At 26.8% G+C, this 15,909-nt stretch overlaps 1 protein-coding gene across 1 annotated transcript; it reads left to right on the top strand.

The window, feature by feature from the left end:
* The first annotated feature begins 1,487 nt into the window (after positions 1–1,487).
* On the top strand, positions 1,488–5,932 carry LOC100806186 (probable folate-biopterin transporter 6). The gene is made up of 5 exons (XM_003545356.5): positions 1,488–1,829; positions 2,135–2,563; positions 3,336–3,437; positions 4,668–4,838; positions 5,100–5,932. The coding sequence occupies exons 1-5, from the start codon at positions 1,557–1,559 to the stop codon at positions 5,694–5,696; spliced, it is 1,572 nt and encodes a 523-aa protein (XP_003545404.1). The 5' UTR covers positions 1,488–1,556; the 3' UTR covers positions 5,697–5,932.
* The last annotated feature ends 9,977 nt before the right edge of the window (positions 5,933–15,909 follow it).

The following is a 15,909-nucleotide window of genomic DNA, read 5'->3' as shown; positions in this document are numbered from 1 at the left end:
TTTAATGTATGCCTCACCTATCCATTGCTTTAATACGATGGTTTCTTTATAAAATCTAACAACAGATTTTTTTATCCATAAATGCTGCTACTATTTTATCATAGTATATCCTACATGGCTTGGAAATTCTAAGTCAATTAAATTTTTCATGACAAGATAAAACATATAAAAGTTGACTTAGAGGAAAGATCCTCTTGAGAATCATCAAAGCTTCCTCTGTTTGTTGCAAGGATCAGTATATCGATATCTTCTCTCAATCTTTACGAAGTCTCCAATATCATTTACTTATAAAATGAAAACATTCATCACTTAGTGTAAGTGGTATTAGAGCTAAATATTCTTGGTAATGTAGAAGCCAGACAATGTGTTCAACTGATGATAATTAATGTTAATAAAAGTACAAGTTAATCAGTAAGACATACGCAGGAAAGGAAATATACCATATAAAATAAATTTACACAGAAAGAAAATTTTGTTAAGCTAATAAGTGAGTGAAGAAATTATATAAAAACGGACAAGTTAAACACATAAATAAGAATAACCTGGACACCTAATATTTTGGATTCAAGGTAATTTGAAATTACTTAAAAATTTACTTGTTGACGGATTTTCCAATATCCTAGCACTCTTATATTTCCCTAATAAGAGAATAGATATTTTTATTTATTTATTTTGCTGAGACAAGAACAACTGCTCACTTTCTTTCAACTTGTAGGTTTTTAATAGTAGAGACTCAACTCAATCTTGCTTGGTCCATTAAATTTCTCAATCATATCAATTAATTTTACAAGTATGAAAAGCACAGCAGCCAGGGAAGGGAAGAACATGAATCTACACCACACCAACGTGCCCTGCCTCAAAGGCCAACAAGTTTCTTTTTATTATATCATTCGTGTAAAATATTCACTCAATATCACTTTATTAATTTCTGGTGAAACTTGAATGATCTTTTTTAGTAAATAATTTTTCTTCGAATTACATTATTTTTATCTAAAAATTTTGAAATTTTTTTACTTAAGGCATTCAAACTTATCTTGTTATGCTCAAACCATCTCAAATCTGGTATATTTTTTTTTTCATCAAGATATTAAGTTGAAGTATTTATTAGTTTTTGTCGATGATTAATTTTTGTTTGAAAATAATATTTTTAATAAAAAAAAAAATTTCAATCATATTTTTTTTGAGAACTTATTGAAAGAGACCAAGATGTGATTACTCAGAACAACAATTCATTGGTACATGCGTTATAGGTTAGGTATAATTTTTTTTCTCATCGTAACATTAATAAAAAAAATATTTACTAATTTTACTAATAATTAATTTTTATCGAAGAACATCCATCGTTAATAAAATCTTTCTTTTTATATTTTTTTTCTCATTCATAAAATTCGAATATAAAGCGTTAATGAAGATGGAACCAAATATTATTTGGATGAACCACTTCTCCATACATTTATTATAATCTAACAAGTCTTTTAGATTAAATAATAAGATGTTGCATAATTTTGACCCAACCCAGGGCCACATTCAACGCTCCATTCCACACCGAATCACACATGACGAATATCTTCTTACACACTGTTAAAGTCAACCCAAATCTCCCATCTCAAAACCCAGTTCCCTCCCATCCCCATGAAACGGACACAATGGGTGAGAACGAGAACGCCACCGTCACAACCAAGAAGAAAACCAGCAAAACCCTTCTCACCCTCCTAACGGAACCATTTCAATGGATTCAAAAGCTCTCGTCACAGCTAAACCCAACCTTCGTAATCGGCGTGTTCCTAATCTACGGCATAGGCCAAGGCTTCTCTGGCTCACTCTTCAAGGTAGCCACACACTGTTTTTTACTGAACAAATATTAATTGTTAATTTTTGTTTGCGGATATTTGAACCAACAATCTTTTCCTTTGATTATCTCTCCGTTCAGTATAAGTAGTTATCGGTAAATGTTAATGGTTTGGTTAGTTTTTGCACCTAAGATTTGAACCAACTATCTCTTCTTTTGTTATCTTTCTTTTATTGATGAATGATTATTAATTTTTATTAGCAAAGATTGAAACTCACTATCTTTCTTAATTAAGATTAGTTAGCTTTTATCAATGAAGATTCGAACTCACGATTTCTTTCATAGGTAGTGGCAGACTATTACTGGAAAGACGTGCAAAAAATCCAACCCTTCACAGTGCAGCTCTACGTCGGCTTCTACTTCATCCCGTGGGTCCTCAAGCCTCTCTGGGGAATCCTCACCGACGCATTCCCCGTCCGCGGCTACCGCCGCCGACCGTATTTTATTATCTCCGGCGTGATAGGCGCCGTCTCCGCCGCGGTTATTGCTTTCGCCGGGAACCTCGCCGCCGTCGCCGCGCTGATGTGCTTCGTCGGCGTTTCGGCATCGCTCGCGATCGCGGATGTGACGATTGACGCGTGCATTGCGAGGAACAGCATCGAGGTGAGGGAGCTCGCACCGGACCTGCAGAGCCTCTGCGGGTTCTGCTCCGGCGCCGGCGCGCTCGTCGGATACCTCGCGAGCGGGTTCTTCGTGCACCGCCTTGGACCCCAGGTACGTGACGAAAGATTTCAAGAATTTTTTCTGATTTTGTGCATAATTCTCAAGAATTCTTCGGTTCCATGGTTTCTAAATTGAATCTAGTTAATTGGAATAGATTTGATCTAATTGTGAAGTGTTATTATAATTAAATGTTATTGATTTTTTAAATATTCTAAAAAATTTAATTAAAATGCACTAACTAGTTATTTATTTCTTATAATAAAATCATATTTAAAACTAATATTTGTTTATAAACAAAGTAGTAACAAATTTTAAGTTGACAATAAATGATGTTTTCTTGTTCCATTAAACTCATTTTTAATTGGTTAATAGTATAATTTTTTTAATTTACTTTATACAGTATTCAATTTTTTTAAATCTTGTAAGATTTTTGTTTTTATGTGTATTTTTTTACGGTTAACTAATTAAAAATTATCATTAATATAAATTTTAAGATGTTTATTATAAAAATTAACATATATGATAATTGAATGATGATATAAAAAAAATTCCTGATACTGTTTATTCATGGATTATTAGTATGTTGTATTTGTAAAGACAGAAATAACAATTACAATTTTTTTAACACTTTTTAATTATTTAAAAATTACTAATGTAAAATTTATTTGCAGTTTACTCTATTGGATTTTGTGAATTTTAGTGAACTTGAATACGTTGAAAAGAGAGTATTGCTAACATTTTTTAAGTACATAATTATGATCAATCATTTTAAATGGATTTGGATGATAAATATGTTTATTTGTGTATTTTCACTATTTTGTAGGAGTCGTTGGGTCTTATGGCGCTTTCTCCGGCTTTGACAATTGTGCTGGGTTTTGTGATTTATGAAAACAGAACAAGTGGGTCGCATATTGAAAAGAAGCAGGTTAGACAACTGTTTGTTCCGTTTTATTGCCCCTTTTGTTGACTTTATGCTAATTAATAGTATAATTTTTCTTCCGAAATTATTATCATTAATACATGTTTTGAGCTAAAAATATTTCAATCTGATCATAATATATATATATATATATATATTTTTTTTTTAATATACAATTATTGGTGTTAGTTGTAGTGTCAATGTTAGATAAGTAGTGTTAATTAGTTCGTTATTGATTGTCAGAATTGTTTGGTTATTAGAATTGTTATAACTTCGGGATATTAGGATATATATAAATGAGACTGCAGGAAGAAAATTCATTAGTACATCATTCAGAAAAGAAAATCAAGGATCTTTAGATCTTCAAAGGTAGAAATTTACATTACTTTGATTATGATAAAGACCATTTTATCATCTTAGTCGTGTGCTCTTCGCTCATAAATCAACTTCTATTTTTAGTACTACATGGTCTCGTGTTCTTTTTCTTTACTAGTTAAACTGTGATAATATATATTTTAAAACATGCACATCACTCACGAGTCAGACGTCAACGTTTTCAACATATAGAAAAAATAAAGGTCTTTGTCATTGGCGGATGTGGTTTTACGGTCATGTCCTTTTGTATCCTTCCAAAACATTTTACAATTAACAATTAGTATTCTAGAGTTGATGACTACCAAACTAATTTTTAATTTGTTGTTCAAAGTTGGATGCTTACGTTGGACAATCTAATTATACTACTTGATTCTTTTAAAAAAAATATATTATCATCTTTAGGTTCAAAAAAGTATCTCAAATTCATTTGTATTATGTATAAAAAAAATAATTTGTATTGATTCATCAAATCAAAGACTGATTCTTAACCCGTATACTGGTGGATCCAGGTGGGGCCCAAGGTTCCTGCGCCCCTTGGATTATACTCTTAAAATTTAATCATTCTATGTATCCATTTCTTCATCTATATTTTCCTTGTGACTTGTGTGTACTTTTCTTACTTTGATCTATTATTTTTATCGTTTTATCTTCTCTTTTGCATGTCCCGTCTTAATTTTTTTTAGTATGCTAATCAATTAGCCAAAAGCATTATGATCGTAATACTAATGAGTAATAACTAATGGTTAATCTTATATCAAAGAAATTTTAGAAATAATTGACACATACTACTAATTTTCCTATTTGGAAAGACTTACCTCTTTATGTTAGGTAGATGATCTAACTAAACACAAAATATCGCAGGCAGTGGAGAGTGTAGGAATGAAGATTAGAAGCATGTACCAAACAATGTTGTATCCTCATGTATGGAAGCCTTCTCTTTACATGTTCCTTGCCCTGGCTTTGAATGTAACCACTCACGAAGGCCATTTTTACTGGTATACAGATCCAAAAGCCGGTCCTGCATTCTCTCAGGTACCCCTCATATTTTGTTCACAAGTTACTACGAGTAAATAGTTCATGCACGAACAATGTAAAGATCTTTGTCATCTATTCACAAATTGTCTTCTATGATAAGTTTATTAAGTTTTAGAATAACTAGTTAATTACTTTAAAATTCATGCTTATACTGATTTTTTCTGATCGATTGATTGATTTAGAGTAAAATAGGTAGTGCATATAAATTAACTCATTTTCTCAACACACCATTACTTATTTTTCTTTCTCTACATGCAGGAGTTTGTGGGGGTGATCTATGCAATAGGTGCAGTGGCTTCATTGATAGGGGTTCTAATCTACCACAAGGCACTAAAAGACTACCCATTTAGAGACCTAGTATTCTATGCACAACTCCTATATGGCATATCTGGTGTATTGGACCTGATCTTCATCCTCCGTTGGAATTTGGTCATTGGAATCCCTGACTACTTCTTTGTTGTCATTGAAGAAAGTGCCACAAGAATCACAAGCAAAATCAGGTGGATGCCCATGATGGTACTCAGCACCCAGTTGTGCCCTTTAGGCATTGAGGGAACCTTTTTTGCTCTGTTAATGTGCATTGATAGCATTGGTGCCCTCTTATCCAGATGGGGTGGAGGGGTGCTTCTTCGTGTCCTTCACATCACTAGAACTGACTTTACAAACCTTTGGTTGGCTGTTCTTATAAGGGACATGCTTAGGTTTGCTACACTTGCTTTGGTTTTTCTTGTCCCTAAGACTGATCAATATGAGGAACTGCTTCCTTTTGAGGTTTCAGGAAAGAACACGAGTGATAAGGTAGATGAAGAAGAGACTTTGGAGCTTGTCCCCATCAATGGCAAGACTGAAGTTTAGATAAAATTTGTTGCAATTATACACACGTCAACCTCACTATGCAATTAACCTATATGCGAGATTTTTAGATGCATATTCTGCAGTGGCATGAGCACGGGCACGGTGGACGACTGTCCAAGGGTCTCATTTTTATAGGGATTCTTTTTATTACGTTTATATAAATATTAAAATAAAATTATTCTATAATGTTATAGTGTAGCAATGTCAATGTGGGCTTGAAGAACTCATTTTGTTAAGTTGCAAAATGTAAAAAGAAATAAATTAGGAGCATAAAAAAATTATAAAATTTCTAAAACATGATAATTCTTATTTGAAGTATTAAAAGTCAGTAGAAAGATTTTAACAATTAAATCAAAATCAAGCATTATGATATTCAATGTTTTAAAGATATTTAATTGTTTTCTTGATGCATGTGGAACTTATAAAAGTTTATTGTTGTATCTACTAAAAGAAATATATCAAAATTGAAAATGATAAAATCTTATTTGCGTTCTATTATGTCACAAGATTAAATAATTTTACTTTGATTTTTATTCAAAATTTTCTTGATTTTCTTTTAGAGAAAATTTAGGGGGAGGGGATGACGGTCTTGGATGCAAAAAATCCCAGGACCAACCTGCATATTCTTAACGCCATGGTAAGGACTTGTTGACCAAAATGGGTAAAATAGAAAATTATTTATTGATTTTGTGTAGTTTTAAAACAATTCACCTATCAATTGTGTACTTTTTTACCTCAATGGTAGATATAACTAATGTAAAAGAGTATGACAAACAAAACACTCCTAATATAGGATAAAAAAATGAACATAAAATATCATTTAGGGTGACTATGTTTTCTAAGTGGTAAAAACAATCAATTTTAGGTAAATGTTTAAAACTTCACCAAATTAGTAAATAGTTTTTTTTTTTTAAACCCATTTTGGTCAATAAGTCCGGTGATAAGCACCAACATATTCACACGATTTTTTCCAATTATAATGATATACTACAAACTACAAAGCATTTTCTTGTTATTCTTTCAAATAACCTCTTCTTCAAATATTATTGATTAAGAACACTAGAACAACCCTTATTTTATGTATATTACAAAGGTTATTCTTTCAAATAACCTCTTGAAATTGGTATACTACAAATATTTTAAATTTATGGAATAAATTTAATTTGTTATTTTCTTATTTTTCTCTTATAAGTGTTTATTAAAAAAATTATTCAAAGAGTCTTTTTATTGTTGTTCTATTTCCTATCTAATTTTATATTGCGTTTATCTGACTAATTTCTTTTGCATTGAACGCTCAAAATCTATTTTGTTTTTTTATTGAGTTTCATTTTTGTAATTAATAATTAAAAATGTGAGAATAAGTTGATTCATTTATTATATTTATAAATTTTATTTTTAAATAATGATATAAAATTCCAAAAAATAAATATAGTATTTTTATCGATTAAAGTAAAATAAAATAAATATTGTAGCAAAGCTGCCCTTCATAGCCATCATTAACCATTGGTCTTTAAGAAGATGTATTCTTAAAATACCTATATCTACATTTGGGGTCAATGCACAAAGATTTAAAATCATTTTTTTTCAAATTGTTCTTCAGTTCTAAGTATAGAGCCTTTGCAGTTGCTTCATTCATATTACCTACCAAGCTTGTTTAGAAAGATCATCTAACTCTCCAGAAAGAATACTTTTTTTTTTCAATCTAAATAATATTGTTTATTGAATCATTGAAAATTTTTCATTATTGTAATTAATGTATTTCATTTTCAATAATTAATGTGTTTTTCAAATATTTGCGGTAATCTACAATTTATTTAGTGAGTTACTGAAAATATCTTCATTATTATAAATAATGCATTTATTTTCAACATTAAATTGTTTAATGCAAATTAATTTCAACCATTGAAAAAGTCTTCAAAATTTTTTATTTAATCATTTATGGAAAAGGTGTGACCTTGATTGTTTATTTCATATTCCTAGACTAATAAAAATATTAACACTTATATTTGAAATATGTTATTGTAATGAAATATGTTGTAATATTTCAAATGTGTAACATTTTAATTATTATAGCATTAATAAAAAAAATTAAACATTTAATTTAAATATATTATTGAAATATAATATTTTTAAAACTTATTTGCGGTTCAATTTTTGTTTTGTGAAGTATTTAATCAATTGTGATCTTTGGTTTTTAAGTTTTATGTCCATTAATTATTAACAAACTTCACGTGTTATCTTTGTATCTTTTTAAAAAAAAAATTAAAAGTAATATATTTTATTTTAATTTTATTATTATCGATATGATTTATTATTATTTGTTTACTACAATGAAACTGAAAAATAGACAACATTATGTGTCAAGATTAATGTGCATGATAAATTTCAAAGTTTGTGAGACAAATATAAAACTTTTTTAGGTGAATGCTTAGTTGACACACTTGGACTTACTTAAAATCACCAAAACCAACACCAAGAGGAGAAGAAGAACCACTAACATGATTTTTAGATTTTGGTGAAGAAGAACCACTAACATGATTTTTAGATTCATTCTTAGCACGTGAAGGAACAATTTTAGGGTTCAAGTTCCACAAAGATGTCATGCAAAAGTTATGTTGTGTGCAATGCCATAGCCAAGTGGTGCCATCGAGTGCATGTGTGCACCATTAAGAAGGGTGTGCTAGCTTATAAGCGAAGGTTTGACATGTATGAATGTGAATAAGGATAAAAGGGTGCCCTAGCTTGTATGGGAACATTTGTGGTTCTAAACCCAAAAGCTTTCATCTCTTTATCTTTAATTTGTTCATCTTCAAGAGGATTTGCTCATTCTTGTGAGCATTTTGGTGCCCACCGAGAGCTTGAGAATTGCATAACTTCTTGTTGCAAAATGTGCAGGAACACAGGTTCTCTTCTTGCACTTGATCATTGGAGGGATAGACAAGTTTTGGTGAAGATGTGAACATGGAGGGCTCATTCATGGTGGTGTTTTCCCCATGTTTAAGTGATAGTAACATCTTAAGTAAGTCCTCCACGGCCTTCACTCAAAGTGGAGTTTTCCTCTTCAGTGTAACTTTTTTCCCTCAAGACCACCAATGGATACACTTCTTAACATTGTTAAGAGCCTAAGATAAACAAGATTAAAAATGTATGGAAAGACAAAGGTATGCGGTGTTTTTGTGAAAGGAAGAAAAGTGTATTTATTAAGAGAAGAGTAAGCATTGTGACTTGCATAGAAGGAAAATATGTGTTGGCAAATTGTTTCATGCTCGACATGGTAATGAAATTAAAAGAAAATATTGACTTGTTGACCTAGTCCATGAGGCGATTTGACCACATATATTTTCCTTTTAAGGTAGCCACAATGCTCACTTATCTCGTAATTAATACCCATCCCCTTTTCACAAAAGCAAACACAAACCTATCTCTTTACAAATATTTTCATCTTTTTATCTTAGGTTCTCAAATACATCAATAAGAGTATCAGTGTAGCTTAAGATCGAGAATGTGGAAGAAAAGAATCAGCTCATCCTATGTGTATTCTATAATAGGAAGTTCCATAATTATCAAGCTCTTGGGGACATCAAAATGCTCACAAGAAAGAGCAAATCCTCTTGAGTATAAAAAGAAGAAGCAAGATGTGAATGTTTTTGGGTATAGACCCACAAATGTTCCCTTCTAAGCTAGGGCACCCTTTTATCTGTATTCACATTCATACATGTCAAACCTTTCCTTCCAAGCTAGGACATTCTTTTATAATGGTGCACATGACATGCAACCCTTGACCCCACCTTGCGATGGCATTAACCAAGTGTTTTTCTTCACAACATCTCTATTGATTGCTAAGAATGAATCTAAAAGAGTCAAGATTGGTTCTTTTTATAGTGTTGGTGTTGGTTTCAGTGATCTTTAGGAAAGTCTCACTGAATCAAATAAAGATTGACATCCAAAAATTCTAGATTTGTCTCTAACAATGGTGGCCTTGAGCATGGGCAAGGTGGGCAACCGCCTAGGGTCCCATTTTTATAGGGGCACCAATTTTTTTTTATTACATCTATATAAATATTAAAATAAAATTTTTCTATAATATTATAATGTAGTAATGTCAATGTAAGTTTGAAGAATTGTTTTTGTTCAATTGAGTTGCAAAATATAAAAAGAAATAAATTAGGGGCATAAAAAAATAAAACTATAAGTTCTCTAAATCATGATAAATCTTATTTGAAGAATTAAAAGTCAATAGAAAAATTTTAACAATTGAATCAAAATTAAACTTTATGATATTCAATGTTTTGAAGGCATTTAATTGCTTTGCATGTACAACTTATAGAAGTTTATTGTTGCATCTACTAAAAGAAGTATATCCAAATTGAAAATGTTAAACTCCTATTTGAAATCTATTATGTCAAAAAGTAGATTGAATAGTTCTACTTTGATTTTTATTCAAATTAATGCTCTTTATTATAGAGTTTATGCACATATTTAAAAATAATTTTATGAAAATATTTTAAATAAATTTCTATTTTTTTTACAAATTTTGTGATATAATTTAGATGTTATAGTAATTTGATTTAATTTTATTCAAATCTTAAATACTATTATAGATACTTAAAATAAGACGTTTTAATTAAGTAAACTATGCTTTTATATTTCATTTAATTTAAATATTAAAAAATATAATAATAATAATAACAACAATAACAATAAATATGCTAATAATAATATAATTTTATTTTTTCTTAAAGATAATTAGTTTTTTAAAAAATGTATTTAATGTTTATTATTTCCTTTTATTTTAATTTTAAATGCTATACATATATAAATATTGTAAAATAAACATGGTCTATTATATATACTTTTATTTTTTTATTGAATATATTATATTATACTTATTTTCAACTTAATATAATTAGTTAATTAAAATATTTTTCAATGAGTAATAATAATAATAATAACTTTTTTTTACAGTATATAAAACATGAGTAATTAAAAATTGAGATATCTACAATTAATGCCCATTTATACGTCTTATTTTCAAACAGTAATGATGATTTTCTTTTCATCTAATTGATTTTAAAATATAAATAATACTATAATAATTGTAGGAGCATTTTTTGAAGGAAAAAAATATACTAAATTTTACTTATATGTGCCTCCTAAATATGTAATATGTGAGTATTTTGTAAATAATTTTATTTTTTAATTTTGTTACTTCAATCATGTTATAATATATTTCTTTTCTGTTCTAACTATTAATTTATTTTTTGTTGTCAAAGGAGTATGCTTAACTTCCTAATCATTTTTATCAACCATTGAAAAGTGACATTCCAACCAAAGTTGTTTTTAAAACCAAATATATAACAAATATTAAAATTATTTTGTTGAAATTTCTGTCCAATGATTATTTTATGTATTGTTTAATTTTTTAAAGTGTTATAATTTACGTGGTGCATGGATAAAGTTCAATTATGTTGGTGAAAAAGATTTAGATTTGATTGAGGTTGATTATCTAACTTTAAGGACTACCATATCCAATAATATTAACCATTTGTCAGAATAATTCTACGATCACACCCACCATAAAATGAAAATTGAAAAGATAAAATCATGGGTTATATACATTTGAACTAGGCTAACGCAACCATGAATAATATATGGTAATGTTTTATGTTTATGTGAAATCTTCTTTTATATATATATATATATATATATATATATATATATATATATATATATATATATATATATATATTATAATTAATCTTTTTTAATTTTATTGTTGTAAAATTTGTCTAGAAATATGATTATGCAAATTATGAAGTATTGAAAAACTATATCTATCATTGTTGTGAAGGATGAATATCGAGTTTTTATTTGTGATGTACGTTGGAAAGGGACGTTGTAGAGACTACATCCTCCGAATAATAGACCAAATTGTGAATTACAAATGTCTTGAGGAAAGACAATACTTTTAGATTGGAGGTTAATTTGGATGATTATGGAATTGTTATATTGTTTGTATAATTTTGTGTCTTTCAATTCATCATTGTGCATGTATTATTGTGCATTTTGATGATGTTTTAAAAATAACAAGATTCAATAAATTTGATATATTTATATAATTTATTTTCATTTCTAAATACACTTGAAATTTGATCAAATTTCATATGCAATAAATTTGATATATTTATTTAATCCTTTTAACAGACTTTATTCTAATTGTTAAAAAATAAAATAAATAATTAGAGAGTGTTGTAAAAATTAAATCGTATAAATAAAATATTAACTAATGGAATTAATTAATGGTATTAATCACAAGAGAAAATTAATCATCATAACATTAATATTAAATGTATTAATAATAAGATTTTTCATAGGATTTATTTTTACAAAACTTTGCTTCTTATTTGTATCATTTAATTTAAATTGTAGTATTTAATTCATAATTAAGTCTTATTAAGGTATGATTAAATATTATTTAAGGTAATTTAAGTGTTTAATTCATATTCAAATATTTTCATAACCGTTAGTTTATTTATTATTTTCAAAAATTATTTTAACAAATAAATTAATTCAAAATTTGTATATTTTAATGTGAAAAATATATGATTCGGTAATATTATTTTGTTTACATATTATGTATTCATTCAAGTTGTTTGAAATATATGATTAGATAATATTATATCATCACGTATTGACATAATTTAAATTAAAAGTTATTATAACAAAGTGTGTGAGAAATACATCAAATTTATTTAGGCAATATAATTAATTTTGTTATATTTTTATTAAGTTTATATAGATTGAAATCTCAATTTTTAAAAGCAATAAGAGAATAATTTCTTACTGTCACAATTTTAATTTAATTAGATATGTGTTGATCTTGTTTGTTACGTGTTTAGACAATGTAATTAAATTTGATGTATCTATTTAATTATTTCAAAATATTTTATTCTAATTGTTAAAATATAAATAAATAAATAATTAGAGAATTTTGTAAAAATGTCATCATATAAATTAATTATTAATTAATGGTATTAATTATAGGAGAAAATTGATCAACAGAACATCAATATTAATTATATTAACAATAAATTTTTTAATAGGATTTATTTTTATAGGTTGATTCTTATTTCCGTCATTTAATTTAAATTGTAGCATTTAATAAAAAGAGAATAACTTCCTATTACCATATATTTTTTCACGTTATACAACCTTTCACAATCATTGTCCAAATTACATTTTCATTAATTAATATTAGAAATAAGTCATTATGGACAACTTTAAAAATATAACATCGTCATGTAATTTGATACATTTAAAAAACACAAATATTCATTTATGCTATTAATTTCCTTTTATTATTATTTTTTAATTTTTGGTTCAAGAGAACAAGTTATATATTTATATGAATGATGTGCTATATTTTTATCTTGTTAATTTTTCTTGTGCAAATATCTATATGTAAATTTTATATTCACGCATTTAGTTTCTCTTTTTCTATTTTAATATTTTAAAGTATCTAAATTATGGATTATAGAAAAAGAACACCACCTAACTACCGAAATGATAGTAAGTGTGGATGTTGTCTTTGAAGAATTTTAATTATATTATTAAGGTTGTTGACTTCTACTATTTTTTTAACTTAAAAAAATTATATTTATCAAACGACTTTTTGTATAAAAAATGAGACATAAAAAAAGAGAAATAGAAATAAAATTTTTAATGTAATGGAAAGAAAAAAATAATATAGTGAAAATGATATAAAAATATTTATTAATAAGCTTATTCTTCACATTATCTGTGAATTTTATTTATGTATTGAATGTGATTTTCAAAAACTGGTTGTATACGACTTTTATATTATATATGTGATTTTTTCGTCCTTAGTAAATTTTCAAAACAAATATGAAATTTTAACAAAGTATAAAACAAAAATATAAAAATTCATATGTTCATAATTGTAGCATTTTTGTTATCATAAACATATCACTAAGTTTTTATTTTTATTTTTTTACAATTCAAAATATAGTTGATCAATTTTTTATATATATAAAATCATATATTAATTATACATTAGGTTATATATTGTTAATATTATTATCCAATTTTTACATGTATATTTCTAATACAATATTGAATTATTTTATCTTTATTTTCTTTATCAAGTGTTTGGGACATGTGATAAATAATTGAAGAATTGTATTTTTTTTTCAACAATTTACAAACATTTACAACAATTTATAATAATAATAATAATAATTGTTTTGTTAACCCTAACACATGTTATCTTATTTTTATTAGATTGAGTTATTTATTTAATGTCTTACTTATTATATATCAGAACAAATAATTATTCAATAAAAAAGTTTCAATAAAATTTTGTTTGTTATATAATTATAACTCATTGGTTCTTGAATATAAGCAATATAATCTCTTTTTTTTTTCTCAAATATAAGTAAATCGTGAGTTTAATGAGATCATTTTAAAAATATCCTTCATAAGGTCAAAAGCTTTTATTATGATTGATTATGAAGTTTCAATGAATGATAGTTTAGGAAAAAAAATATTTTTTAATTGAAAATGATACAATTTAATGAAGTTAACTAATTTTCTTAATAATTAAAAAAATATGTTTTTTTTACTTATAATCAAGAGCAAAAAAATATTATTTAACACAAAATCAACCTAAAATTACACAACATATTGTTTATCTTGTGTAAAACTAGTATTTATGTAAAACCTTGAAGTAGTTTATTAGTAAATATACTTGGTGACGGAAAATATATAACTAGCAAATCAAAGACTCTTATGGATGTAGAGGCTACGGAGGGAGCGCGGGGGCTATGGGACCACGATCCTCCAAGATTTTTAAACTTTTATAATATTACATATAATTTTTTTTGGCCATCTTTTCTTAATTTTCTAAGTTTTTTTAATAATTTTTTATTAATATATTTTGTCTAAAAGTGAAAATTTTTCTTGACTTTTTTACTTTCCTCTATTTGATTTATATTTACTTTCTCATATACTTTTTTAGTTTCCACAAGATTGTAAGCTTTTGTTATTATTGTTCTTTCTTATTTTGCGCTATGAGTTTCTTTTACTATGCTTCTAACATTTTTCATCTTGTGTTTTTTATCCCACATATATATTTTTATCATCTAAATATTTAGTTATAATTATTAGCTTTGTAATCGTATCCCAAATGTACATTATTCTTTCTTGCATTCTGTATGTTCTTTCTGTTTAATGTGTATCAAATTAGGTTTCTGCATTGCATTTCATTATTGTGAACATTTTTTTTTCTATTTTTTTCATTCTTACTTACTAACTTTCTTTTATGTTAATTAGACTATTGTGGTAGTGATAGGATATAGGCATCCGGGTGTGCTTAAGCTTTGTTATAAATATTTTTTTTCCTTTTTATATGATTAATGACCTAATTCAATAAGATTAAGAAAAATGATTATAATTAATTTAATTGATAATAATAAATTTGTCTTTTATTTTTTTTTTCAAAATCATCATTATCACTAATATTCATGACACACTTGTTTTTGTTTTTATTTAGACTATAAGTATTTTCCATGAAAGATAATTCTATTTGAGATTTAAATTTGAAATTACTAATTAAGCTATAACAAATTAATAAGGGTTGATATAAATGATAGTAATTTATGTTTATTAATTAAATGGTTCAGGTATGAATCTTGGTTAGCCTTTGGGTATATAATAAATTATATTAAAAAAAATACTTATCTTAACAAAAATTAATCACCAATTTCGAAAATACTATTTTCTATCAATACAATATTAAGCAAATAATAAGCTATAACAATATGGTGCTATTAATTAATTCACACCATCCTAATCAGTTATAGGGTTATTTTCAGTGAGAGACAATTATGCTTGAAGTTTGAACTTAAATTATAACAATCACATGCTAATTAATTCTAGTGGTAGGATGATTATCTCTCTTTATCATTAGATAAAATTTCATAAAATTCATATATAAGAATGCTAAAATAAAGAATAAAACTCAAGTAATTCTACAAGTAATAAATAGGTCTTATTCCACACTAATAAATTAAATTAGTATATGATGGTAAACTCCAGACCAAAACTAGCAATACAAAAAAGTGCGGTAAAAAAAAAAGGATTATTATGATCCACGGTTCCGACGCGGAAAGAATAATTCCATATCCATTCTCGT

The sequence above is a fragment of the Glycine max genome, chromosome 14 (assembly GCF_000004515.6).
Source record: "Glycine max cultivar Williams 82 chromosome 14, Glycine_max_v4.0, whole genome shotgun sequence".
NCBI classification, from domain to species: Eukaryota; Viridiplantae; Streptophyta; class Magnoliopsida; order Fabales; family Fabaceae; genus Glycine; species Glycine max.
This window is presented reverse-complemented; position numbering and strand designations above follow the sequence as displayed.

Bases quoted from the DNA above. Each gene is read 5' to 3' on its own strand.
- LOC100806186 (XM_003545356.5), top strand. From the start codon at position 1,557: ATGACGAATATCTTCTTACACACTGTTAAAGTCAACCCAAATCTCCCA. The intron at 3,438-4,667 runs GTTAGACAACTG...AAAATATCGCAG, and splicing joins CGCATATTGAAAAGAAGCAG to GCAGTGGAGAGTGTAGGAAT. The intron at 4,839-5,099 runs GTACCCCTCATA...CTCTACATGCAG, and splicing joins CCGGTCCTGCATTCTCTCAG to GAGTTTGTGGGGGTGATCTA.